The 26,763-nt window shown below is 39.6% G+C and overlaps 1 protein-coding gene across 2 annotated transcripts in view; it reads left to right on the forward strand.

Annotated features, from left to right (window-relative positions):
• shank3a (SH3 and multiple ankyrin repeat domains 3a) overlaps positions 1–26,763 on the forward strand; it is a 151,833-nt gene that overhangs the window by 45,853 nt on the left and 79,217 nt on the right. For both annotated transcript variants that reach the window (XM_079345521.1, XM_079345522.1), the window contains 4 exons: positions 279–482; positions 2,482–2,553; positions 25,227–25,335; positions 25,978–26,129. In XM_079345521.1, coding sequence (XP_079201647.1) covers positions 279–482; positions 2,482–2,553; positions 25,227–25,335; positions 25,978–26,129 — 537 coding nt within the window. The remainder of the gene's footprint in view (positions 1–278; positions 483–2,481; positions 2,554–25,226; positions 25,336–25,977; positions 26,130–26,763) is intronic.

A 26,763-nucleotide genomic window follows, 5' to 3' on the forward strand; every position in this document is an offset into this window, starting at 1 on the left:
GATGATGGTGAAATACTACCATACCTTTGTGAATTGCTTATCATAATAAAAGGCCTAGCTTTTCCCCGGGGCATAACATCGGAAGTTTAATAAGCATCTCTAATGAAAAAGGTCCCACTAAATATTCCAGTGCATATTTTTCAGCATAAATGTTGAAAAAAAAACAAAAAAAAAACAACACTGTTCTGTCTCTTAGTTTTACTTATGTGAAGTGCAATATTAGAAGCACAGCATGTCCTTAACCTTCTTCCTTTTTTTTTTTTGCTCTTCCTTTGCAGAAATGCATGAAATTCAATGTGGATGCTCCTATCTGGCTGTCCAAGCAGCGTATCCTGTGTACCCTCAACCAGAGCCTGAAGGATGTACTCAACTATGGCCTGTTCCAGCCGGCTTACAACGGCAAGGCTGGCAAGTTTCTAGATGAGGAGAGACAGCTAAGGGAATACCCCTTCCCCTCCATCGCTCCTGTACCATACCTTGAGGTAGGTATGGATCATGTGTATGTATAAGGCTTTGAGGAGGGTTAGTAGGCGAAAGCAAGAGGAGGAAAGAGAGTTGTTACACACAAACACACACAAAACATGCCCTCTGTATGTGGCCTATATTCTCCCTCACAAAAATGGCAGCTGTTGGAGAACGAATCAGTTCACAAAGGAATGGTTACTCTTCTGCAATTCTGAACACATTTCCTTTTAAATAAAAATTTAAAAAATGAATTTCAGGATATCATTTCAGCATCTTCTTGTTTATTAAACACACTAAACCCAAGAGACAGATGTACAGTAAGCCAAATGAAGCGATTAACTAGCTTTGCAAGGTCATTAATCAAGGATTGGAGTGAGAAGAACACGTAGAAATAAGTGGAAACTACCTTTAATGTTTTGATTTGTCGTTCATGGTTTAACCGGTTATAATCTATGAGTTAATATTTGACTATTTTTGGTGTTTTCAATCTATACACGCGTGCAGGCTCACACAGTGGGTGTCTTTGTGTGCATCATTATGTGCAATGTGTATGTGTATTCTCCCTCGATGTGTCATTCAAAATGTTGTAATAAAACCATAGTCAATGACAGCGTGATATCTGCAGTGACTGTCATCTCTCACAGATGATTGTGTTGCTTGTCAATCACTGTTTCTGATCTTGAGAGGCATGTGAGGATGTGCTGCTGCACAGAAAGCGTCGTAAAGATGTTGTGTGATTTTTCTGACTGGCCCTCCTTGTTTTCACAAGTTTTATGATTTATCAAGATGGAGAGGATACTGAAAATTAAGTTTTCCCTTGGGCATCTTTTGATTGCCAATCTGTGATGTATAAATAGATACTGATAGGGTTGTTTTGTAAGCAAATGTTCATAAACCGATAACGTGCCTTTTATAAAACATTATTTGATATAGCACAAAAAGCTAAAGAACAATGGTAAGAGTTAATTAGACATCAGAACTTCTCACTGTCTACTTTGGAGTTAGACATCAAATAGTTTTTGAATCCAGTATTTTTATATTTAATTAAAATTACACTTATAAAACAAATTATCAAACTGAATCCACACTATGCGTTGGTGTGTGCGTTTGCATTTGCGTGTGTGTGATAGATCAGCAGTTATTCCCTGAGGCCCGTGGAGTGTAAAGATGATTGACAGGTTTGGATAACAAGCTCAAAGCCTCTCTGCTTCATCTTGGATTACTATGTTGCCAAACCTCTCACATTGGTGTAGGGTTGTCTATAAATTTACATTTATAGACAATGTCTTAGCTTGTTATTTTTTAGAAAACCTCAATTTCTTACATTTGGCTGCCTTCACATTTACAAAACAAGATAGATATTAAAATCTTCACACACTCAGCAGTACAGCAAAGTCTGGGTATAAATGACAGAGAACTGTTTTTTCTTTTGCTAAAATAATTCAATAAATTTATCTTTGAAATTTCTGAAATTAGTTTTTTTAATCAAAGTTTACCTGAAACAAAGGCTCAGCAGATCAAAAATCAGCTTGAAACATTTGTACATTCTTTTGTCAAAATTATTAAATGTACTAATAAAAAAACACAACACACGCTCACTGAAAATGGCTACCTTTCATCAAGTCAAAAAGCATATTCCAACTTAAAAATATCATATTTTTGACAGGTGGAAAGGGAGATGGAATACACGCAATAGTTTTGTGAATGCAGTAAACCATGGAGCGGTGTCACTCTTTATTTTTACTATGTAAATATTTATACATTGTGGCTCATAATTAGTACTGGTTTTCTGGACAGTTTTGAACATGTCTTCTCAAATCTTGTTCCTCTTTGGCCGATTGCCAAGATTGAATCAGGTGTGCAGTACATCATTTGGGAGGTTGTGAACTCTTTTTGTGTAATTTTGTTCACTTGTGCACACTTAATGTCAAAATGGCAAGAAACAAAAACTTTTGAAACTTAACAGCATTTAGATTTCTTTCTAAGCCTCTTACATTTGTTGTTGTTGTGTTTCAGTTCCGCTATAAAAGACGTGTCTACACACAGACTTACCTGGATGAAAAGCAACTGTCTAAACTCCACACCAAGGTAAGACCGAAAAGATGTGAACTTTGTTCTGTCCTTTGTGATGTGACACCCTGAATCTGCCTTTCCATTGTAAACTACAGGGCATGGAACGAGAAAGCTTAAGCCACCAAAGCTCTTTCAGAGAGGGCGTGGTCAAACAGCTCATTTGCATATAAAGCTATAGTGACAGAAACAGCCTGTTCTGAGCAGGGCTAAAATACAGGGGTTTAGTCGTGATGAAATACTGGATAAGGTGGAATCTTTAGCAAGAATCTTCACAGACATGCTTTGAAGATCTCTGAGACTCATTTAAACTTGTTGAAGAGAGGATAATATGTGACCTTTAACGTCATGGTGGCCAAGTCGTTAGTTTTACTCTTAAATGATTCTCGGGGGCTCGGAAAAAGTATCTGCTTTGCTGTGTGTTTGATGTTTATTTCATGTGTAATTAAAACATTCTGTTTTGGCCATATAGAGCCCTAAGTGCTTCACACATGGACAATATCTGCTTGTACACTAGGCAGCATGGCTACACACTATTAGCTGGACATATTGTGCTGATACAGCTTGAGAGCAGGTAGAAAATGAATTGCAGGGTGTAAGGTTAACTTGTTCCTCATTTGTTGAGGGCCAAATTAAAAACCTTTCACAATGAAAATCAGACTTAAGTGATATTACCAGTAGATGTAAGCGAAGACCAGCGTATAATTACAATGTTCTAAAATATTTGATTTCAGATTTATCTGCTGTAACTCTAAAATACTGGACGTTTATTTGCTTCTCACCATAGGCGGAGATTTGCGTCTGGACCGTATGGACATGTCCATACCAATCTCAAACGATGGCTGACATGTCCGCACCAATATTTAGGTTAACTTGAAAAAGTCACCTCAAAGGGTTTAATCATTTCCCACTTCGGCAACGCCTCCCAAATACACAAACCGCTGAAACGTCTCCCACTCGAACATAAACACATTCCATATCCGGCAAGGTCTTCACAATAAAAGTTCCAAGTTTAAATGTCGATGACAGACTTCTATTGTGAAACAGTGATATCAGGAAATGGGGTATTTTCAACGTTAGCAGCTCAACACATCTTCGACGTCTAAAATACAAATGCACGAGAGAAACCCTCAGACAGAAGCTACAACGTCCTGAGAAGTGAACCCGGTGACTAAACGGCTTGAACCCTCTATGATTGTGAGAGCTGTGTGATTCTGAACTAAAATAAGTAAACTTGTTTTTGTTTATAAGTGAGATGAAGAGACTGCCAGTATTTTCTTTAATAGTTAAAGTAAATTCACAGTACAAAATCCTACATTATTTAAATACTTAAAATACTGTAAGACCTGATTTCATGTCCCCACCAAAGTCAAAATCAAACCTACACCCGTGCCTCTCACTAATACCTATTTTGCGCTTGCATTCGTCCTGCTTTCCGTCCAAACTCTCCATGACGTAAACCAATAAAACACGCAAAAGCCTGACTGAAATCCTACCGCCTCCACAAGGTTTGAACCTGATGTCATTTACCCAAATATTCTCAGTAAATCACCTGCAAAACACCAACAATCCAAACGTGCAATTTTTTGGAGTGAGCACGCACTTTAGTACTCTTTAATTAGGATCTTAGTAAATCAGGCTCTTTGTCTTTATGCACTAAGTAATACACTTTAGACTGACCTGTGTCCTCTCCATGCAATACACTAAAAGAGTATGTTGCCACAGTTGCTTTCACAGAATATAACATACTTGTTCGTTGTTTCTTTCTTTTTTGTCCTGGTGCAATTTCTTGTGGGGTTCTTTGTGAGCATACTTTTATATAAGAAAACAGTTTGCTGCTGAGATTAGTCCTGAGTTGTTTTGTTTCATTTTCAAAGATGGAACCTGGACTTGGACACTTTGTTTATCTTCTGTGCAGTCATGCACAGTGACCTTCTACTGATAGGGTCAAAGAGCCAGAGAGAAAGAGTGAGACTATGAAATAGTGAATGAAGAAGATGCAGTCCTCCTCTCAGAAAGGTTTCATGTGTACTATTCTGTGTGAAGTTCTTCTTCTGCTGCTGGGCTGCATTGATATGAGGGATTAAATGAGTGCTTCTCAACCAAGATCTGTTCCTGCCCTGCTGCGTGTGAGGTGGTAATTTTACACAAAAAATGTGAAGAGAGGTTTGTTGTTATCACTGACCTGCCTCTAAAACCACTATAGAAGTAAAAAAAAAAAAAAAAAAAAAAAGGTTTAAATCCCAGAGGCACCCTCGTTAGGTAACAACCTGAAGGTGTGAATGGGCTGTGAAAGCCATTGTGCCATATGTGCTGCATGTTCTCTTTTAAACAAAGAATTATCTGGGACAGCCGTGTTTATGGGAGGATGATAAGGATGCCAAGCACCATATTTAAGTCTTTATTTCTCAGGTATTCATCTATTTAAACACAGAGACACCTGCAGACAGATGCACCATTAAAGATGATTTCAGGTCACCTATTTGTCAACAGAAACTTATTTATAGTATACTGGTGTATACTGATGAATGGTTTGGAGATATATGAAGGTTGTGCTATTAAAAAAAATAAACTTCCTTTCAAGAGAGTGTTGTATTAACTTTTTGTCAAAAAAATAATGACATGCTCATACTTTAGTCTTGAATAGTGAAGGCTTTTTTAATGTGGGGTTTAATGAGGTACTTGATGATGCACCGGTCCATCTCTTTTGAGTTCTGATACTGATCTGATACCTGTCACTGCCGAGAACCAATCGGATACCAGTGTTAAAAATCAGATTTGATTTGATTTGTGTAAAAGCGAAAGTTTGAGAGTGCACCAAGACCACGCCCTTTCGTGTAGTATCGTGAGAAGCACTATGGGAGATTTTAAACATATCTGTAACACACTGACACTGAGTTGGTAATGATCGCATGAACAGGGTCTCGAGGAAGTATGTTCAAATAGGAACCCTGAAAATGCAAAAAATGCGTAATTTTCTATACATTCAAAAAATGATGACAGACTGCCTGTTGGCTTTTGACTTTGGGTGCAAGAGGATTTTTTTGTCCTGTCATGGTTAAAATACATAAAAAATGTCATGCATATCAGATACAAAAAACTTAGATGGGGAAGCATTTTAGAAAGGTGAAAAGGTGGTTCTCCAAGACATCAAAGTTTGGCGGTATTCCGTCAATAAATAAATTTGGGTCAATATCAAACAAAGATCTGATACCAGAATTGGATCAGCACATCCCTTGTACTTATAAATAGTGAAGTCCTACAATAGCAAAAGTACTACTTTTGGTTAGATAACAATTGACTTCAGTTTTGTTTATTTGAATGTGAAACAGTGAATATAAACAAAAATGTAGCATGCACGTATAGCATCAGCTGAAATGTTATATTTTATAGGACTTTTGTAAGTGTTTACTGTAAGCGTTCATTTTGCCCCATTGCATTCCATTACAAACTTAGCCTAAATTTAGGAACTCCAGCCAGCTTCTCTAAACTAGGACTGTCCCGACTGTTCTCTTGTAAAAACTGTCCCTTCAAAGTCCTTGTACAGGTTCCTGTCTATGCACTCATTAAAAATCTCTTTTTTGCATCAAGGATAAGCTCTGAACAAGTGATGTCACACAGTCATGGGAAATTGACTTTTTCCCCTTCTGACTTTATTCTAAATGGCACATTTTGTTCTGTTATGGGTTACTCTCGCAGTCTTGGCAGTCATGATGTTTGCTATTCACCATGCAGCCAGCTGCCCTGTTTGGTTGAGGTCAAGCATTAGCCCACTTTGCTGGTATGGAGCTCATTAGCTGCAGGCTAAAGTTTAAAATGAGGTCATAATTGATAGGATTTTCACATCCTCTTTTTTTTTCTCTCTTTACCCGGCCCAACCAGACCTCCTCACCCTCAAACATCATTGTTAACCATGTATGCTGGGTGGCTGGATGAAAAATGTACATAGTGTACTTGAAGGGGGAAAAGAGTGCATGTGGGTGTGTGGTGTAGGAGGTCTGCCATGTGATAGACAGCGAAGCAGAATAAGTGATGTTCTTATAGTGGGACAAAGGACGTCCAGTTAGTGTCAGCCCACCCCCTTTTTTAATGTGTAATCTTTTGAGCAATTTCTCTAAAGAGACCCAATGACTCTGTAACATTGATACAAGATTCTGTACTTTGTAATGCTTTAGACTAGAGAAAGTGTGTGTCCAGCAAATGAATGAAAAGATCCTCACAACATGAAGTGCGTCTTATTTGTTATGGATATAATTGTAATCTGTATCTCCCTTTTCTTGTATAGCATCCTCTTTCCATAGAAATTGTAAGGATGGGGGTTGTGTACAGGAACAACTAAAGAGACATAGATATATAGTCGCGGCGAGCATTTAGTAACGCACTATTTGGTAATGTGGTCACAAACACAATACAGCACACTGCCAGAACGAGGCCATTTTCCATGTGCTTATGTCATAAATCAATAGAGAAATCACAGACACTATCGTAATATAAAATGTGCTTACATTTGAGATACAATGATTACTCTTGTCCAGTATGATTTACAGGCTGAACAAATGCTCACATTGTGCCAAACTTCTGTTGTCTACATGTTTGGGAAAGCATAATTCACAACTGCCAAGTAATGCTATTCTTCCTACGCTTCTTGTGGTTGTTAGCAGCTTATTGTATTCATGAATGGGGATTCCTGCATTATTTCAGTCTACAATGAAACTACACAGAGAATCTAGTTCATTGTAGTCCGATGTTCTTCTGAGATGCCAGATTTCACCGGGTCGAAACCCTCTTAACAGAGCAATGTAATTGCAACCGCAGCTATGACATTTGATGTGTGATTTCTGTATAGCGCGCGCACACACACACACACGCACACACACAACACCATGTAGTTGTATGGCACAGGATGAGAGCATAGCTCCACAGGGAATCCCTCACACACAAAGGTTCTGTGTAATCCCCTAAAAGGATGAGAAATTAAGTCCTTTGAACAAAATTGAGATATATGGGTAATAACAACCGCCACACACACATACACACACAAATGCAGACATGGTACTCTGAGTTAGAATTTATTTTTTTCTCCATTGCAGAGAGAGCTCAGCTATTTTATTTAGTTTATGTAGGGAGTGGGGATCATGAGTTCAAAAATGTTTGAATATTTTCAGAAACAGTAATATCGGAAGAACAAGCATTAGTCATAAATCTTCTCCTCTAATGTTTCGCTTCATTTAGCAGGTTGCTGTGAAAGACGATTACACCAGTGACCCACACGATCATTTGCATTAAGGGAGTCCCCATGCCTTCTCCATTGCCCATGAGATTTTAACATCCATTTTACTTTTGATGCCTACATCTTCTACCTTTAACCCCAACCACTTTCCCTCTTCTTTTTTCTTTCAGTTTTCCTGTCTGAAAGCTGTCTATCTTACGCTTTCTCTCCACCCTCTGCTTTCCCTCCCTCTTCTCCAGCTCTCTGTTTCCCCACCCTCCCCTCTGTTCTTTCCAGCATCCTGCAAAATCCCCCCTTACCATCTCCATCTGTTTGTGCATGTACACGAGTCAGTGTGTGTGCGTCGGTGCTCGGGTGAGCCTTTGTATGAGTGACCATGTGAGTTTGCATGTGCTACTTTGACAAGACAAGACAAAGTGAATGCGAGGAGACGAGCAGGAGGAGGAGGAGGAGGAGGGGAACTGGACATGGACATGTGGATGATGTTTTGGCACTGGGATTGTAGCTGACCTACAGGAGAGCGTGTGTGACGGGCAGCGTGTCCGTGTGTGTGAGATGGGATCCACTCTAGGCAGAAGGCAAGCAGCCGAGAGAAAGGAAAGAAAAGCAAAAGAAGCCAGGAAGGCCAGACTCAATAGTAAGGTACCCCACTTGTCCGCCATCTTTTTTTTTTTTAATTGAATGTGTTCATTATCTTAGGAATCAACACATCTTTCTTTACCCCTCTCTCTGATTTTAATACTTTGCATCTCCTGTTCTTCATGAACACTCCCCAACCCATCCCTTCTACCTGTCTGTTCTCTCTCCTATTTTCTTCTCTCTCTGGCTTCCGATCTGTCGTTATGCTCTGCTGCATGTTGGCTGTGTGAAGAGCTGGTGCAGTGCTGTTTGAAACACTGGCAGAATGATAATGCTTCCTCCTGCACTGGTTCAGTTTGTAACCAAGGGCTTGCATCACGGTGTGTTTGTTTGTTTGTTTGTTCGTTTGTTTGTTTGTTTGTTTGTTTGTTTGTTTGTTTGTGCTTGAATGGGCCTGTAGGTTCAATAGATGTGTGAATGTTTGTGTGGCCAGTGTGATTGGCTGTTGAAGTTTTTTGGTTCTCTGAATAAGGTGTGTGTGTGTGTGTGTGTGTGTGTGTGTGTGTGTGTGTGTGTGTGTGTGTGTGTGTGTGTGTGTGTGTGTGTGTGTGTGTGTGTGTGTGTGTGTGTGTGTGTGTGTGTGTGTGCATGTGGAAAACCTTCCTGTGTGCATGAGAGTGTGTCTGTGCATGAACTCATTTTCACAGGGTAATGGGCTTATGCAAAGATGTGACTATATGTCTTTAAGGATGTGGAAATGCTGATCTCTTGTTGATGCTCTCAGATGGACAGCGCCTAAGTGTGTGTTCCCTGATATAACTTGATGCATAAGTCTCCAGTGAGAAGTGCTCTTGGGATCTTCTGCCAAACTGTATGACTTTTGTCAGAAGTTCCCAAAGGCAAACTCCTTACCTCTGTGTTCTCAGTCTAGACATCATGGCAGAGGAGAAAAGACAGATATGGATGTTGACAGAGGAAGCTGGTGTGCGGCACATTTAAAACTTAGACTGACTTTGGTGGAAAGAAAGTAATTTGTACTCCAACCGTGTAGGGATGCCCAGTAGCAGATAAATAACACTCTTTCATAATCTTATTTGGAGCAAAGTGTTGGCCACATACATACAGTATTTTTGTGATTTACCTCTGCTCTGTGTCTCAGTTACTCAGAGTCAGTGAGGGTTCAGCAGGTGGCAGCTGTGATCAGCTGGCTCATCAACAGCCATTTAGATTTTGAACACCATGCTCCAGCCTGTTGTATTGAAGCGTGTCTTTGCTACCTGTGTGTCTTCCAAACTCTTCATGTTCTACTCATACTGAGGAGTGCATTACTGTGTGTGTTTGCAAAAGAGACAATGATTAGTCAGATCAGAAAGAAGGCATTGATTCTGTTGTGGTCAGTATGTTCTGAAACCAGGCCATGTAGAAACGTTGACCCCAGGCTCTTTATAATACACCCCAGTACACTGTATTCGGGTCTCAGTTAATGTTAAAACTGGGCTCTGTTTGTGGGAGTCAAGATAAACATTGCTTCACTGAAGAAGAAGATGGGTTGGATTTTTTTTTTCTATAGCACACGTTTACCTTTCATTGGAAATCTTTTTGTATCATGGTGCTAGAAGTTTGATTGGGACTTACGTGATATCTGCAAATTAAGTATAAAGCTCCATCGATAACAGATTGCGTTTTAATGTGCTGCTGCATTCTTTCAGTGCTTAGGGGAGAGTTAAGTGGCATGAAGAACTCAGTTTTATCAGATAATCTCCCAGTCTGCTTTTACTAGTCAGTCTTTGACAGACTAAAGAGGATGTAGTCACTAGAACGCTGAAATTAAAAGTTTCTACAATGCATCAGGGTGCAGAGGAGGACGATTCTGCATCGACGCAGTGATTGAACATAACTGATTATTTGGTACTGATGGGGTACTAACCTTGTGCAGTAATTCAAAAAAATTGGGGATACAACCTATTGTGATACATTGTGATCCCAAATTTCCCCATTGGGGATCAATAAAGTTATATCCTATACGGAATCAAACCGATTGGTTGACAGGATAATCGTAGTCGTGAGACCAGTGAAGGTCCACAGCACTGGCAGTCACCCAACCCATGCATCACTGCTCACACTGTATAGATATTTCTGTTGTAACATATCATGAAACACCGCAGGGACTTTGAAACGGGACTATGTTTGGTCTTTACAAAGTCCCACCTCATTGGACAAGTTCTTTTCATAATAAGAAAAACAAGACATTGTAAGTCTCTGGCTCCATACAGTTCACCATCCCACGAAGAGTGGAGTCAATCATTCTAGGTCAGGCAGTATGAATAGACGACTGTAGAAAAGGATGCCAGAGGCATAAGATACAATAGAGTTCTAATAATCATCTGGCTGAATAAATACACCACCCACATACCCCCCTGCACTCAGCCTGGAGCTTGCTGCGTGCCCTACTCTGTTCTCTCTGTGGCCTGTAGCCTGTTTGCAGCTAAGGTTCTCATGTAAGGGAGGGGTCACTCTTTTTTCAACGATATATTTTTTGAAGGAATTACTCTTTTCAGTTTTACAAGGCCGAGCTCCACACACCATATTCATGATGTTTTGAATGTTTTATCCTCTGGCTCTGTGCCTGGCTGCCTGTGTCCTGGTGTCACTTTGTGTGTCTGCCTAAAAGCACATGACTGGACCTGATTCAGCGCTTTCTTTCTCTGCACTCTGATTCTGATGACAGCATGCATTCCCATCGTCCTCACTGACTAAACACAAAAACACATAGTCATGCATCAAAACAACAAAGGAGGTTTTATGGACTGAAATATTTCCTTTTATTAAACAAGCACCTCAAACCGTGGCGGTGAAATGTCTGTCTTATCAACACCAGCTTTCAGTGATGTTGGTATCATAGATTTTTTTTTGTACTGACTGAACCGTTAATACATTTTGGAGAATAATAAGTGTGTCCATCATCCATCTGCTCTGAATGTCTCATACATTAGCCAAATATGACTTGTTCGTGTTTTTGTATCTCAAGCTGCTCACCTCCTTAAGGTGAGCAGCTTATCACAGTTTGTACCGCAATAGAGCAATGCATGACCAAACTCAGCACTGGGATGTGGATGTTAACCTGCATGAAGGACTGAAGGCTGCTGGTACTAGCACTGATAACATTAGCCACACTCAAAAAATGTTGTTTTTGTGCATTGTGCAGTTTTAACTAGACAGTACTTGGTTGAATTTCCTTCGGGATCAATAAAGTATCTATCTATCTATCTATCTATCTACTGGAGATGTCCACTATTAGTTGATGACTGTATACACACTGAATGAGATAATGATCACGACATTGACATGTTGTTGATATTGATGAGGGTAATGACAATATTGAAGCTGAAGATGTTGTTGATGATAATGAAAAAAAACATTGATACACCCTGGGCATACTTCTATGCACTATCTGTCAGCACCTGTGTCTAATCTACAGTAACTTAAAGCTGTGCGTTTACCATGACGAACATTGACACTGCCTTGTTTAGATTCTTGATTGTGTTGTACTTACTCTCTTAACTAAAACAGCTGCTAAATGACGTTCTATCATTTTATCAATCCCATTACAAGTTGAAGCCGTAATGCCACTGGCATATAGACGTTAACCTGCAAGGAGGACCGAAGGCTGGTGGTAACGACACTGCTAATGTTAGCCACATCCTGCAAAGCAAATAGACATGGTTTACATGCAAAGTGCCACACATTTCAGCTGCATTTAAAATAGTTGGTAATTTTGTTGCTGAAGTCAGTGACGGACTGTTGCACACAATATGGTTATGCACAGTGTTTGGAAGTGCTCATTTTAGGCTCCATTTAGGCTTTTTTCTTACCTGAAGATAAAATTGTTATTAATTGACAGGGATATTAGTAGCTTACAAATTAGAGAGAGTGCAAAATATAACTTGTGTAAATAATTTAAGGGAAGAGTAAAGCTATCGCAATAACACGTTACGACTACAACTAGAAATTAACTACTCGGCTACAAAAACAATTTTACTCAAGGGCAAAATGAACAGTGTTATTTTTGTCATTATAATTACTTTTGTATTATTGTTTTGCCTTAATGGGTAGGTAAATAAGCCTGAACCCCATCATTCTGGTGGAAGAGACAATGGTGGACAAAGCCAAACTGCTAATGTGGCGGCTGAAATTGATTGAGCATGCACCAGGATTATTTGGTGGTTCACAAACAATAAGCCAGAGCTGTGCAGGTTTGGGAGCGTGTTGTTCAGCGAGAAAGAGAGCGTGACTTTGTCTCACTTTGTTCCAGGCAGCAGCCAGTCCTATCAGAGCTATCTCACAGTGTCCTGCCCGCCCAAACTGTAGTTGATCCAGAGGAGTACTAGATATTATACTGAGCTAAAACACATTATTCCAGTGCTGCTGAAAAGGATCACTCAGGAGGCACCATGCTGCTGCACTCAGAGAGAAACACCAGGAGTCGGGCCTCAGAGGTTAGAAACAACACACTCCTGCTGAAAACAACTCATGAGATCAAGTGTAAATGCAGGTTACTGACACAGTATGGCTGTGCAGGAAGAGTTTAGTCACACTTCTTACTAAGATACCCAAAGAAAAAGGAGTTTTGCTGTGCTTCAATCTGTTCCCTTTGCCAGCTTTCAATCTCTTTTTTGTAAAACCCTTTTTTAAAAGCTTGTGGCTCTGTATGTACTATAGTGTTTGCATTGACATTTCCAAATTAGTCCTTGCAAAATGAATTGTCATGCCTGAAGTTTTCAAAACATTGATTAATACAACTTGACTTAGACAATGAATGTGTACCTCGTTGACTTTTTTTTTCCTGGATGATATATCAATAATTGATTTTGTACATCAGCATGAAATGACTGACAACAACTTTTTACTAAAGAGCCTTATATGTGCACTTGTCAAAGAGATTTCATTGGATGAATTAATGTGTTTTAATGTGTCATTTATAGTGTTTAAAATCAGTGATAGCCTTAATAATATGCTAACCATACTGGTGTGTGTATGCTATGTCAGAAATTGGCCTGGGTCCATGTAGGAGCCAGGTCTGGCTTCAGATTAGAGTGCAGGTAGACATGTTTACGTCTCTGCCTCTTTCTCTTGTGTTCTTTATCTGATTCCAACTTCCCATCAAATACATAAATAAAACAACAGGGACTTCTACAGAGACAGGACAAACAACATCAAATCTCTGTTAAAGGACTGTCAAAAATACTCTTAAAAGAAAGTCATCTGGAGGTAGCAAGTTATTTACAACTGTTTTTAAATTAATATGATAATGACTGCCTCTCATGTGAACCATGCATGCTGTGATATTAGCTTTCTTTTTAAATGTTCACTGGAGAGGTGTAAAATAGATTTTTTTTATTACAGAGAAACATTTATTTTCAATGATGTGTTAGTTGCCGTTGTCATAGTAACAGCAAACCCCCACCTCTGGCTTTGAGAGTAAGAGAATGTTTTTTTTTTTCCATTGCACTCATACATCATGAATGTGTGTGCTTGGTGTGCTAAATTATGAATCCGTTAGCTTTTTTTATTTTTATTTTTATTTTTTTTTAATGTGTGAATGCTTGTGTATGTGTGTTTATGAATGAGTTCAGTTCATTTCATCCTGAAACTCCACTGATTTTTCATGTGGTGTGAGCCTTCCCCATAAGCTTTGGAGTCCTTCAAATTAAAGATTTATATTTGTGTTATACAGTAGAAAGGTTTAAAACTCCCTTTAAAAAATCCTCCTCCTTGGGTTCAACTCTATATTCATTCCATACTGTATATATTTTTTTAGCTGACAGCTTCACACTCTTCACTCTAAGCCTGTTAGGTATGGATATTGAAGATTACAAAGCTCTGGCTTACTCAGACAAAATGTACTGTAGGCTGAGGGCCAAACCGACACAGGGGCACAATTGCTTGAAGACACACACAACAAAAGCACAAAGAAACACCAATCTTTTAACAGGCGTGAAGTGGTAAGTAGCTTTTAGGCGGATTTGAACACCTACTTTAAACAGAGGTTATAATGTTCTTTAATTGTGCAGCTTTACTTAATCCACTGGCACAATATACTGTTAGATGTACACAGTGTGTGTGTGTGTGTGTGTGTGTGTGTGTGTGTGTGTGTGTGTATGTGTGTGTCAATTATTGGATGAGCCAATATGCATCTTTTAAAGGAACACTACACACACACACACACACACACACACACACACACACACACACACACAGAATAAACGCTATTCTTTTGTTAAAAACCTAACACATGAAATATACCTCAGGGTATGAACGTTTTATTAAAAAATGTGACCAGATATTAGAAGTATCATTTGCAGGACATATTATAGATTTGCAATAAATTGATGATTAAAAAATATAAAGATGAATAAAAACTCCCTGCAGCTATAAAAACCACAAATAGCGTTCACTGAGGTACTGAGAAAAAAGGCAGACAGGGAAGAATCAGTAAGTAATCATTTCTTCAGAAGTCAGAGACAATTTAGCTGAAGAGAGTGAATCAGTAAACCTCTCTTTTTCTTTAATTGGATTTATTAACGAGTTAGATTAAAAACCTTAAGCTAAATAATGTTCATAATGACTGTTTGAAACTTTCTAAATTGTGGAAATGTAATGCAGAGAAGTCAAAACATTCTCAACACATCCCTCTACACCCAATTTCACAGACTGAATCAGCGTGCTTTTGCCATCCCCACTGATCGAGTCCGGGTTGAGCTCTCTGTTCATCTTGCATCAAACAATTACAGAAAACCCCCAGGCCCAGGTCTGAAAAGTTAAAATCCTGGCTGTCTGAAGTCCCATACTCATGACGGGCAACTATAGCCTACTGGTAGCTGGGCAGCCATACTTAACAGAGCTACCTGTTAACTAGAACTTGTTTCTAAAAGTTATATGTTTTTTTGTACATGTTATAAAGTACATGTTTACATTATGCATTAACCTGATTGCTGTACCACAGTTCACTTCCACTGTAGACACTGACAATCACTCTGACAGAAGGAGGAGGTGGAGTATTTCAACTGGTGATGACACTGTAGCACAAGTCTAAGTTTTGAAGAATGTAATGCTGGTGCCCCTGTTGATACTGGTTTACTACCCACCTCAAAATCATAAACAGAAGAAGTCCCAGTTTTACACAACACTTTAAAAGTACTAACAGAATTTATTTTTCTGTATGAAGAGTAGCTCAGTCTTCTATTTACTTCAAATCCCAAGCCAAAAACACTTGTCTTTTGCCATCAGTCTTTTTCTGTTCTTCTGCCAGGTCTTTGCTCTACTGTCCTCCTTCCCCTCACGTAACCCCATTTTCTTGTGTTGCTTCCACATCACGTCAGTGTGTTGCATTTTTTATGGCAACATGCTTCAAGACCTTCGTACTCTGCAATAAATCCATGAATTATAGAACAAACTGACAAACAGAACTAGCTAAGCCATTTGTGTGTTTTTCCTACTTCTTATTAGAGGAGGTTTAAAGAGACAAGCCTCTGAATATGAACCGTAACTCGAATTGAAAGTTGTGATAAACACCACTGGAGAGAAACATTTTTGGTTCAAACTTGCCCCTTACAATGGGTAGAACACTAAATAACTGGAAACCAACCTGCCATCATGTCAATGATTTTTCACAAATAGCTATTTTATTTTTATTTATGGCACTTTGTTACATCTAAGAGATAAGTAACTTTACTTTAGGATTAGCTGTTCTAAGCTCATGAACACATCTAAAGCAATAAAACCAAGATGCAGCTGTGCTATCTGTTTAAAAGTAAATACTGTCAGGGAACATTTGACTGTAGCAATACTTTATGATGCCAAACTATTTTGTTTGTAATACTGACATGCCTAAACATCACTAAGGTAATGTGTCATTTTGACTTATATTGGAGTACTTTCCCAGTCTGGTACATTTTCTGACAATATTTTGTATGATATTGTACATACATATTCACGCTCCTCCCCTGACTCACACCTGGTTAGCCTGCTGGGTACTGTAGTTGCAGACCAAATTGCGACCTTCCAAATCTTTCGGCATCTTGACTCATTGTTGTTGATGTCAAAGGGATCATTTTGACACTCGTGTTTTACATCCTCCGCTTTTGGTTTTGGAGCAAGAGCAAACAGAGTGGGGAGGGGGAGCTGTGGTGACGGTCCTGCAAGAGGCCCGATTAGGTCAGCCAACTGTCATCATAAAGACAATAACCAATGGGCCGCTGTCTCTGCTATGTGGGTCGGGGATAAGCAATAACAGAAAAAGAAATCGAAGATAAACTATTCACAAAGTGCGTTGTCCCACCAGAAAATCGCTCAGTATGCTAGATTACCAGTCCAGACCTGGTGAAGAACCAGTGACAGCTTCTCTGCACTCCATGCTCTCACTGTTTGAAGCCTCACAGTACATCCTAGTGTGCTTACATGATAACTCTCGCCTTATTTATTACATTTTATTCATCTAGGAAACTGTGTGAATGGACTGCTTACTATCCTTCATTCTCATTTAATTTCCTGTGTTTTTGTCCTCAACTACAAGTATTTAAGCTCTTCAAATAGACCATTTATGTGAACTCTACATGTACCCTTATACATCTACATATTGATCTTATCTGCAAAATCCATCTAAAAGTATCATTTCAGTTTACGTGTTGCAAGACAACAACACATTTCTTTAAATCCATTTTGTCACTGACTCACTGCAATGTTATGTTACGTGAGACAGATGTTTAGTCTCTATAAACCACCGAAGAAAACAAAACCAATTTTGCTATTCTTTGATTAACAAAAAGCCAATTTTGTAAGAATTAAAAAGAGATTTGTGTTTCTTTTGAATTGTGTCTTATTGAAATGCAATGGCCCTGCAGCAGGATGGCTTCTCTACAAAGCATCTGGGAGACGGGGGTCAAGGCCAGTTCACTTTGGCCCCAGCCTTTACATAAGTGAGTGTACAGCCAGGCACAGAATCAAGAACACTCTGTACCAGATAAGTATGTTTGTGCTTGCTGATGTGGCAACAAACACGGACAGGCAGCTGTCCCTTTAATATGTTACTACAGCTGGCCAATCACATTTAATGATAAATTATCATATATATTTCTCACACTGTAATCAAAAGCTTCAATAGGTTCATAATTTATGGATATGTATTTCCAGTTAAGGTGGTTTTCTGTGTCGGATGCCTCGTGGACGCCTCCTCTTTGAAGTGAGACCTAGAGTTTGCTGCAGGGTTTATAGATCTCGTCTGGCCTTGTAACACCTCAGAATCCCCAGGAGGAGCTGGATAATGTTGTTGGGAAGAGGGGAGCCTGGGTTGACTTAGTTCGCCTGCAGCCACCGCTACTTGACCTCACACAAGCAGAAGAAAATAGATCAATGGATGGACGTTTGTGTACTGGAAATGTTCATGAAAAAATACCTGAATCAGTCTTTCTCTCAAGCTTGCCTGCTTACTCAATATTTACACTAAATATTTGAAAGTGAGAAACATTAAATATTTTAAAAGTGGCCTTCATGCCTTAGAGAGGATATGCACCACCTTTAAATTTAACCCTGTGGGCACCCCAATCTGCTGGCAACAATCCTCTGGGGATTTTGATCGCCAACTTTTCTGTGTTACCATGAGGACACCTTCATCCTAAATATCGGATTTGATGGTAGAATTATTTCACCAATGTTGATCTTAACTGCTTTAGAGCACATTTTTGTGGCTGCTGCCTTTTTGTGCAATGTACAGTGCAACACACTTCTACCACTCAGCTGTGCAACTCAGTTTGAGATGCCAAATTAATCTAGTAGCCCCTTAAATAATTCTTGGAATCTGGACTATAACATTGTATACATATAGAATGCCCTACATATTTACCTATAATGGGAGCTTATAGGTTATTCATTTCATCAAGCAGACAACAACAATTCAAGGTGTTTGGCTTGTATTTGACAGTGTTGGGTCTGATTTATCAGACATCAGTCACTGTCACAACAGTTTTCTGTATCGCCTTCAGACAGGCTGAATAGACGAGGCACCTGGCATCTGAAGGGGCTTCACTCAGACATGACAGCTTTATGCAGACAGGGTATACCTGTTAAGTAAAGGCACAAAGTATCATCTTGTGACTCAGATGCAGCCACTTTGGTTACTATTTCTATCAGAGTATGTAGTGGAATAAAGGTTTAAATACCGTGTGATGGACTGAATACTAATGTCTGTACGTCATTCAGAGAAGGGCGTAAGTCTTTGAGGGGAAAGTCCAAGTCAAGTCTGGCAGCTGAATGTCCAAGAAATGTTTCTTTTGATTGAGTAAACAATATAAAGTAGAAAGATATGCATATATCATTATGAATATAGCTCCTTACCACCTTAAAAGCCGACTGTATACCCTGAGACAGTTTTTGATCTCAAGCTTCATGCGATGTGGGGCTGCTTGCACACATGACTCTGGGGTTCTTAGATGGAAGAGAATGACATTCAGCTCGTTATGATAATGTACCAGAAAAAAATATATTAAGATTGAGCAAGCGTCTCAAACTCTGATTAAGAATAAAGTCAAGTCAAGCCACAAGTTACATTTTTGAGCGATTTAAGTGCTACTCGAGTCTCAAGCTTGAGTTCCTATTTCTAATGTCAGGCATAGTTAATAGGAAGTGATGGAAATCTGTGGAATATGTACAACTATAACCATATGCTTGTCTACAGCACAGAATCTAAAAATGCGTCTGGCACAGACAGCAGAACTCTGTATTGACGGGTTAAAGCACTGCATGTTTATCTACTAGAGGCTTCTGCCCTTCCTGACTGTTTAGGCTGTGCTCATATCATCCTGATATCTGGTGTTCCTCAGAGCATTCCCATGACCCCCTCACTGTGTTTTTTGCCTAAGTAGTTTTAGAGCATGTGTGTATTTTACAGGCCAGTTTGCATTAGGCCAGAATATGATAGCTCCTGAATAGGCATGATGATGTTGAGCATAGTAATTACTATTCAGCCATGGATCAGCGTACAGCAGGCCAGCTGTGAGGGACCAGGGGCTATGTGGCCATGTGGTAATGAGTGTGAATATAGGTTAGTGCGAGCATCTGACACACATACATGCTACATAGTTCACACATGGATGCTCACAAGCTATTGAACAGGACAAAAACAATGTCACTTAAAAGGGAAAATCAAGGGAGAATAGATTCATAACACGTAAATGAAAAAGCTTGTAAGGCTTAAAAGTCAGTAAGAAAGGCAGGAGAAGTCTCTGTAATTTCTGGTCTTCAACCCAGGCTTCTAAAAGGTGGTGCCAGATAATCTCCCCTTAGTGGTGCTGGAGACAAAAGCCTCCTCAGGGTACTGAATTAAAAGAAGGAACCTTTACCGACTTCCTTCTGCTAGCTAGAGTAACTCTCCCTGTCATTTTCTGCCTCTGTTCAGATCCTCTACAAAGAGCTGCACATTATTCAGGTCACACACCTCAATGTGTCAGTATTCAAACAAAGTCTGTCAGGGAGGGTCTAATCCTGAGTCAGGATGGCATCTGAAATCCTCTGGAATTATGAAGAATTGTCTTGATATTAGCCCTTAAATGCACTGAGATTAACGATGATTAAGTGGCCTCGCAGTATCTCAAGGTTCCTTAAACCCTGTCTGCTTGTTAAAGAGCAGCTCCAATTTCTTTGTAGAAACGACACAAAAATCGTTCAGCTGCCAAATGTGCATGGACAGAAATCCTATTCATATTAAGGACATGTTAATCAAATGGTGTAGTTGAACATAAATCTCTAATCAGTATAGCGAGCAAGGGAGGACTCCTTATGCAGAGAATCAACCTGATTCTGAGGGCTATCATCTGGCTTTAAAGAGTTGGTGAAATGCCATAGATTCTGGGAGTTGATTATTGCTGTTGTTTCTTGCTCTGCTGCACTGAGATGAAACATCATCTGTCATGTTCTCTCTATCATTCCCCTTCTCCATTGTCCTTTTCTGTTTCTGCCTTTCTTTTTTCTTGATGCAGCACAGCAGGCTTACCCCTTTCGAATACAGACTTCCCATGAAACATGAAACCGTAAGCCAAGTTTTGGGCTCGAAGTTCAGATGTTGGGTAAATGCCTGTTAATTTGTCTGGTATTTCTTTCAATAACACTTAAAAAGGACACATTATACCCCTTTTGCACCTTTTCAAAAAGTCCCCTTTGGTCTAAATTAAACATCTGCGCTTTGCTTTGGTCCAAATATAACATCAATCAATCACCAGAGAAGGTTTCTTACCCTGTATAAACCAGATCTCTCCGAACGATTTGTTTTGGTGTGTGTCTCTTTAAATGCAATGAGCTCCCCCTGAGTTTTCTCAGTAGACATCACTCCTCTGTAGCGTGAGTAAAAATGGCGGACCTGCGTAAATGTTTTGCCCTCGGCTGGGGGTGGAGTTGATGGTTGAAGATACCAGGGGAGGGGAGGGTATCTTATTTACCAGAATCCCACTTGTGATGACACAAGTTGAGTAAATGTGATATGGAGCACACAAAAAAGGACTGGGGTCAGTAGACACTCAGGTTACCCAAATAAATGTTCACAAACACTGTAAAAGTGAATTGTTCACAATATGTCCCCTTTAAGTTCATCATTGGATTTCAGGTATAAAGAACAATGCACTCTTTTTGCCATAATAACACATCTGCAATAATAGTTTCAGTCTGTTCAACTGGAGAAGGACAGAATACATTTGGTCCAAACACAGAGAGAGACAAACAGTTGAAGTTTAAACTGACCATGAACTTGTGGAAGTCGCTGTGGTTTTCCCACACCATCCATTGTCACTGTGCAAACAAAACATTTCTGTTCCTCGAACTGTTAATAGAACTGTTATCAGACTAAAACTTTTGTTTGGAGTAAAGTGCGAGTCTGATGCACATTTAAGGGGATACTATAAGAAATAAAACATGATTTATATGTGGAGACCTAGCCAAAACATCATGGTAATAAACAACAGGCCAATAGGAAAATGCCAAGAGTTGCAGTTCCTCACATGGCCACTGGTTTTGAAAACTGAATTCCCACAGCGCCTCATGTTGGCATGTCCAACTGTACAGCACAAAAAGAAAATATACAACAAGTTCGAAACACAGAAGCAGTAAAAAAGAGTGTTTTGTCATTTAGGCAATTACCCAACTGATGAAAACTTCATGGGAGGTGTTTTTTTTTTTTTTTTTTTAAATAACTACCAGTAATCTGTTTAAATTATGTTATGCTTTAAATGATGGCACAGTCAGGCTGGGTGCATGCCTGATAACGCCTTAACTGTTTTAAACTAATTATCCTCACATATCTGCCATGTTTACCGTAAATTCCGGACTATAAGCCGCTACTTTTTTCTCACACTTCGAGCACTGCGGCTTCTACTCCGGTGCGGCTTATTTATGTTTTTTTTATGGGGGACAATGAGCTTCTGCCGCAAAAACATTTGACTTCGTCACGTCGGATCTTAATAATCAGTCATTTTGCGCTTCATGCACGCACCCTCATCATGGAAAACACACGGAGAAATACATATGATGCAGCTTTCAAGTTAAAGGCGATCGACCTGGCTGTCAAAGAAGCTAACAGAGCTGCTGCACGTTAAGATGACACTGACAGCGACAACAGAGACTGAGGAAGTGAGTAATGAAGTCATTCTGAGGCAGTGAATGGATGGACTTTTTCTTGTGAAATATATTACGGTCATCTTTTTCATCAGCCGTGTTACAGACACCGTCGGCTAGGCTTCGTATTGTAACGGTTCATGTTGTAAAGTCAGTAGTTGATAATGTGTTCATAATTCCGATTATGTGGAGAGTCAGTGAATGCACCAGCGAGAACGTGTTGAGTGGCAGTATGAGAGAACGCTGGGGGAGAGAGTTGGATTGTTACGGCAAGTTATGTGTTGCTCTCGGCTGTAAACGGCGTGGTCACGGCCGACAGTGATCGGGTTATTAAAAGTTATTATTTGAACGCTCTCGTCGTCCTTTAACGTCCGTACGGACGCTACAGTATTTGCGGATGTTACCGGTAGCCTACGTCTGTGTAAATAGCTCTTGTTATAGCGTGGACACCTGCGGCTTATAATCAAGTGCGGCTTATATATGTACAAATACATTTATTTACTTATTTTTAGCCGGTGCGGCTTATATCCAGCTGCGCTCAATAGTACGGAATTTACGGTATATTGTTGGTGCCTTTTGAAAAAGTCTTCATGCAGATTTTGGACTAGTAGGATAGCTTACCTTGCAGTTAATTCTATATACAGGTAGTACAAGTGTAAGTCCATTTTCCTGAAATTAAATCACAATATTGTTTATTGTATCATTAACGATCTGTTTGTCAGGGATTGGTGTGTTTTCCCCCCAACAAAGAATGTGTATTGTGGCCTATGCATGTTATTTAGGATTGGTATTCGCTTTTCCTGGCAGAGAAAATAACTCAAATGAACTTTTGTTTTGCTTCGTTGACCTGTGGCTTACTCTCCCATTAAATGTTTGTCAGTACAAGCTGAAAATTCAGCATACACTGCAAACCCTCTTGGCATGTTCTTCTGATAACCAAGCTTCTCCGATCAGCGACCACCACAAATGAAACTTTGTTCTTTTCGAAACACAATCTATAACTGGCTTATTGGGTATGCCTGTGTATGGACTGCAGCTTATCTCTCTAGTCTCATCTTCTCACCCAAATATGGACACTTTAGAATCCATAAAAACAACACTGTTATGGCTAAAATGCCAAACACTAGGCAGAGACAGTTCTGAGAGAAGTGGGAAATAATACCCTGTACAACTCTTATGCTGGTGTCCCAGTGTTTCCACAGCAACAATAAACATTCTGTCTGCGGTTCATCATGGCGGCCCATTCGACAAGACACGTCCTGTTACAACGATGAAATGACTGATTGAAGTACTGGAAGTACTCTCAAAGAATATCTGGGATATTTTAGATATCTTGAAAACCTTTCTTTTCTGATGGTAATGGAAAAATGGTTGCTCTTTTTAATAACAAACTGTGAACAGATTGTGTTTTGTCTCTCCACCAGTTCTGCACAGAGCTGTGACTCTCAAATCTGATGTATGACAGACTGTCCTCCTTTGATTTTTCATAATATTGTGGAAATGATCAGTCTGTCATGGTGACCTCGCAACTAAAGCGCATCGTGCCTATGCATAAAATGTGAATTGTGTATGTGTGTCATTGAGACCGAGAGATAACACAGCAGAGAAAATATTGAGTTTATTAAGACCCTCAGCCGAGCAGATGAAACAAAGCCTTTTTATCAGCCCTCTGTTCAACAGGCAATAAAACACACATCACATCCAGCTGATCACAGCCAAATCATTCAGAGCCTCTTCAAGGCATTATACAGGACCCACAAATACACAACTACTCACATGCTCACAAACAAAAACCTCAATGCTCTTCCCACTCGTGTACATTGGCTGCCGGAGCTGTCTTTGTATCCTATCACCATAACAACTGCCTCACTGAAGCTCGAAAAAAAAGGAAAAAGCCAGAGTGAATTTCTTTCACTCCGTTTGACTTGGAGATAGTGAGAGTAGCGGCTGGCAGTCTCTTGCAGCATGTCGGTGTATGTGTGTTGTGCGATCCAGAGGCAGGCTTGTAGATGCAGGCAGGCTGCAGGGGACTCGATGTGAAGAAGAAGAAGAAGAAGAAGAAGAAGAAGAAGAAGAAGAAGAAGAAGAAGAAGAAGAAGAAGAAGAAGAAGAAGAAGAAGAAGAAGAAGAAGAAGAAGAAGAAGAAGAAGAAGAAGAAGAAGAAGAAGAAGAAGAATAGTTTTTGGGATGTAAATTTGGAAGGTGTTATAGAGGGGATTTTTCAGAAGGGATTTACAGTACATCACTCCACACATGGTGAGTGTCAAAACGGCTGATTGCTTTCTTGCCCCTAAGTTTAAATGATTGTACGTTTTGAAGTTTGGCAGTCCTTAAGTTGCCTTCTATATGATGTGTGTCTGTGTTTGTGTGAGGCTTTTGCACATGTGGATGTTACATAATGTCTGAGGATGAGGAACCTTGAAAGGATGCAATAGTAATGAAAGTTCTCTGCACTTGGGATGCTACACATATTGTGCAATTACATGTTCAAGGATCAGGCTTATATAGTGTATAGTATTAGTGCTCATAATTCATCTTTAACATCAACTCTTTTATTCTGTAATGTTTCTTTTTAATCAGCTTCTCTTGATAGATGAAAGCCCTGATTCTTCCAGTTCAAGTATTCTATTATGAGTTTTTAGTGCAGATAGCTGGCTCATACTGTGGCTTCATTTTTCACTGTGTTCTCCACAGGCTAACACCTTTCAGCAGAGGTGATGAATATTTGTAATCACAGGTCACTGAGGAAATAAAATGTATTTGTGTGTGTGAACAGTTAGTGTGTATTAGGATGCTGTGGGTATGATTCGCTTGTGGCTTTGTGCACATGTACTGTATATGCTTGTGTGATAGAGTGTTGAAGCTCTGTAAAGTGTTATACTTCTATTAATTTTAAACCCAAATGTGAAGTTAGCCTCAAGATCTAATTTTCTTGTGATTAGTCTCAATAGGAAAGATCTCCATTTCACTCTTCCTTCATAGCCCCTTTCCCAGTATTTATTTATTTATTTTTTGATAATCCTATCAGAGTTTATACATCCACTGCACATGGTCCATTTGCTTGGCATGACAGAGCAGAAATAAACCCATTAAACACAGAAGAAGAGAGCAGCAACTTTACCTTTCATCTCTCAGTTGCATTATTAAACATCTCCATCTACAGGAGTCTGACATCACCCAATCACAGTTATCTCTTCTTGTACAACCCCTGCTTGTCTCTCTCCATTAGGCTAACCTGAAGAAGTTTATGGAGTATGTTCAGCTGAGGAACATTGAAAAGGTCTCAAGGTTCCTCGATAAAGGCCTGGACCCCAACTTCCATGATCCAGACACAGGAGGTGAGCATACATGTGCTGAGATATATACCAGCCTTACATTTCTCAGTTTATTATGAAGTTTCTTTTTCTAAATCTTGATTACTCTTTTCTCTCGCGATATTCTCTCACTCTCTCTCTCTCTCTCTCTCTCTCTCTCTCTTTCTCTCTCTCTCTCTCTCTCTCTCTCTCTCTCTCTCTCTCTCTCTCTCTCACTCTCACTCTCTCTCTCTCTGTCTCTGTCTCTTTCTCTCACTCTCTCTTTCTTGCTCTTTCTGCTCCCAAAAATGTCCATGTATGGATTTTCTGAAATAAGCCTTCTGCATGCTGGGTAAAGCTGGATTACTTTCTTTGCTAATCTCCTTGTGTTTATGCAAATGTTTGTCCAGCCATAAAGGAGATTTCCCTGTTGGGTGACCTGTAGTCTGATAGAAGGGGGGGGCGGTTGGTACGACTTAAGAATAGGCTGAACAAGAAGCAGCCATGTCGTCAAATCAATCAAAAAAGCTGAGGGTGTGATCCGAGATTCACAGAAAAAATACAAACAGTTTAAATAACTGTAGTGGGCAATATTCTTGTCAGATACTCTCAGCTCCAATTGTTTTAAGTTCAGTTTCCTACATTTGTTTTTGATTTTGTGTGCTTGCTCATCCTTGGATTCTACAGAATGTCCTCTAACGCTGGCTGCACAGCTGGAGGGATGTGCAGAGCTCATCAAGGTGCTGAAGAGTGGAGGGGCGCATCTGGACTTCAGAACAAAAGATGGCATTACCTCCCTACACAAGGCCGTGCGCAGCAAGAACCATACAGCACTTATAGTGAGCTGAACACACACACACGCACAAAACCATTCAAGAAAGCTGACTCATCTCTTATTTGTTTTGCTACACCGCTTGCCTGCTTGCAGACTTTCCCTCTGGAAAAGAAAAGTTTGCAGGCAGACAGTGAGTGGAGGGTGCTTGAGCAATTATTCAATTCATGATTCTTAACATGTACTCTATTATTTTGAACGGACTGGCATCATAACTGAAGGGTGTTACGTGTGTCTGGTTTGAGGAGGCTTGTGAACTTAATGAAAAGGTTTTCATGAGTCATATAATTGATTTCCTGAAGAGCAAGAACTCTTGACATTGAAATTGGTTATTTTCTCTCTAATTATGTCATTGTGCAAATATTCAATGTCACAAGGCCAGGTGACCTACAGTTGTTTCTGCTTCTACTGAAAAACTGAGACTTAAGTTGTACTTAAATAAAGCAGCTGTATTAGCTTAATTGAAAGTATCACTGAATTCATCAGTGTCACTTCCTGGATGATTTTTTTTTTCAGACATTATTAACCTTGTGTTAATAAATATAATATAGCTCAATGTTCTGTTCTCTATAACCTTTGCCACCTTCCTATAATTATTAGACTTGGGACTAGTTACTCGTCATTTAAGCATTACATATCTG

The sequence above is a fragment of the Symphodus melops genome (genome assembly GCF_947650265.1).
Source record: "Symphodus melops genome assembly, chromosome: 6".
Classification (NCBI taxonomy): Eukaryota; Metazoa; Chordata; class Actinopteri; order Labriformes; family Labridae; genus Symphodus; species Symphodus melops.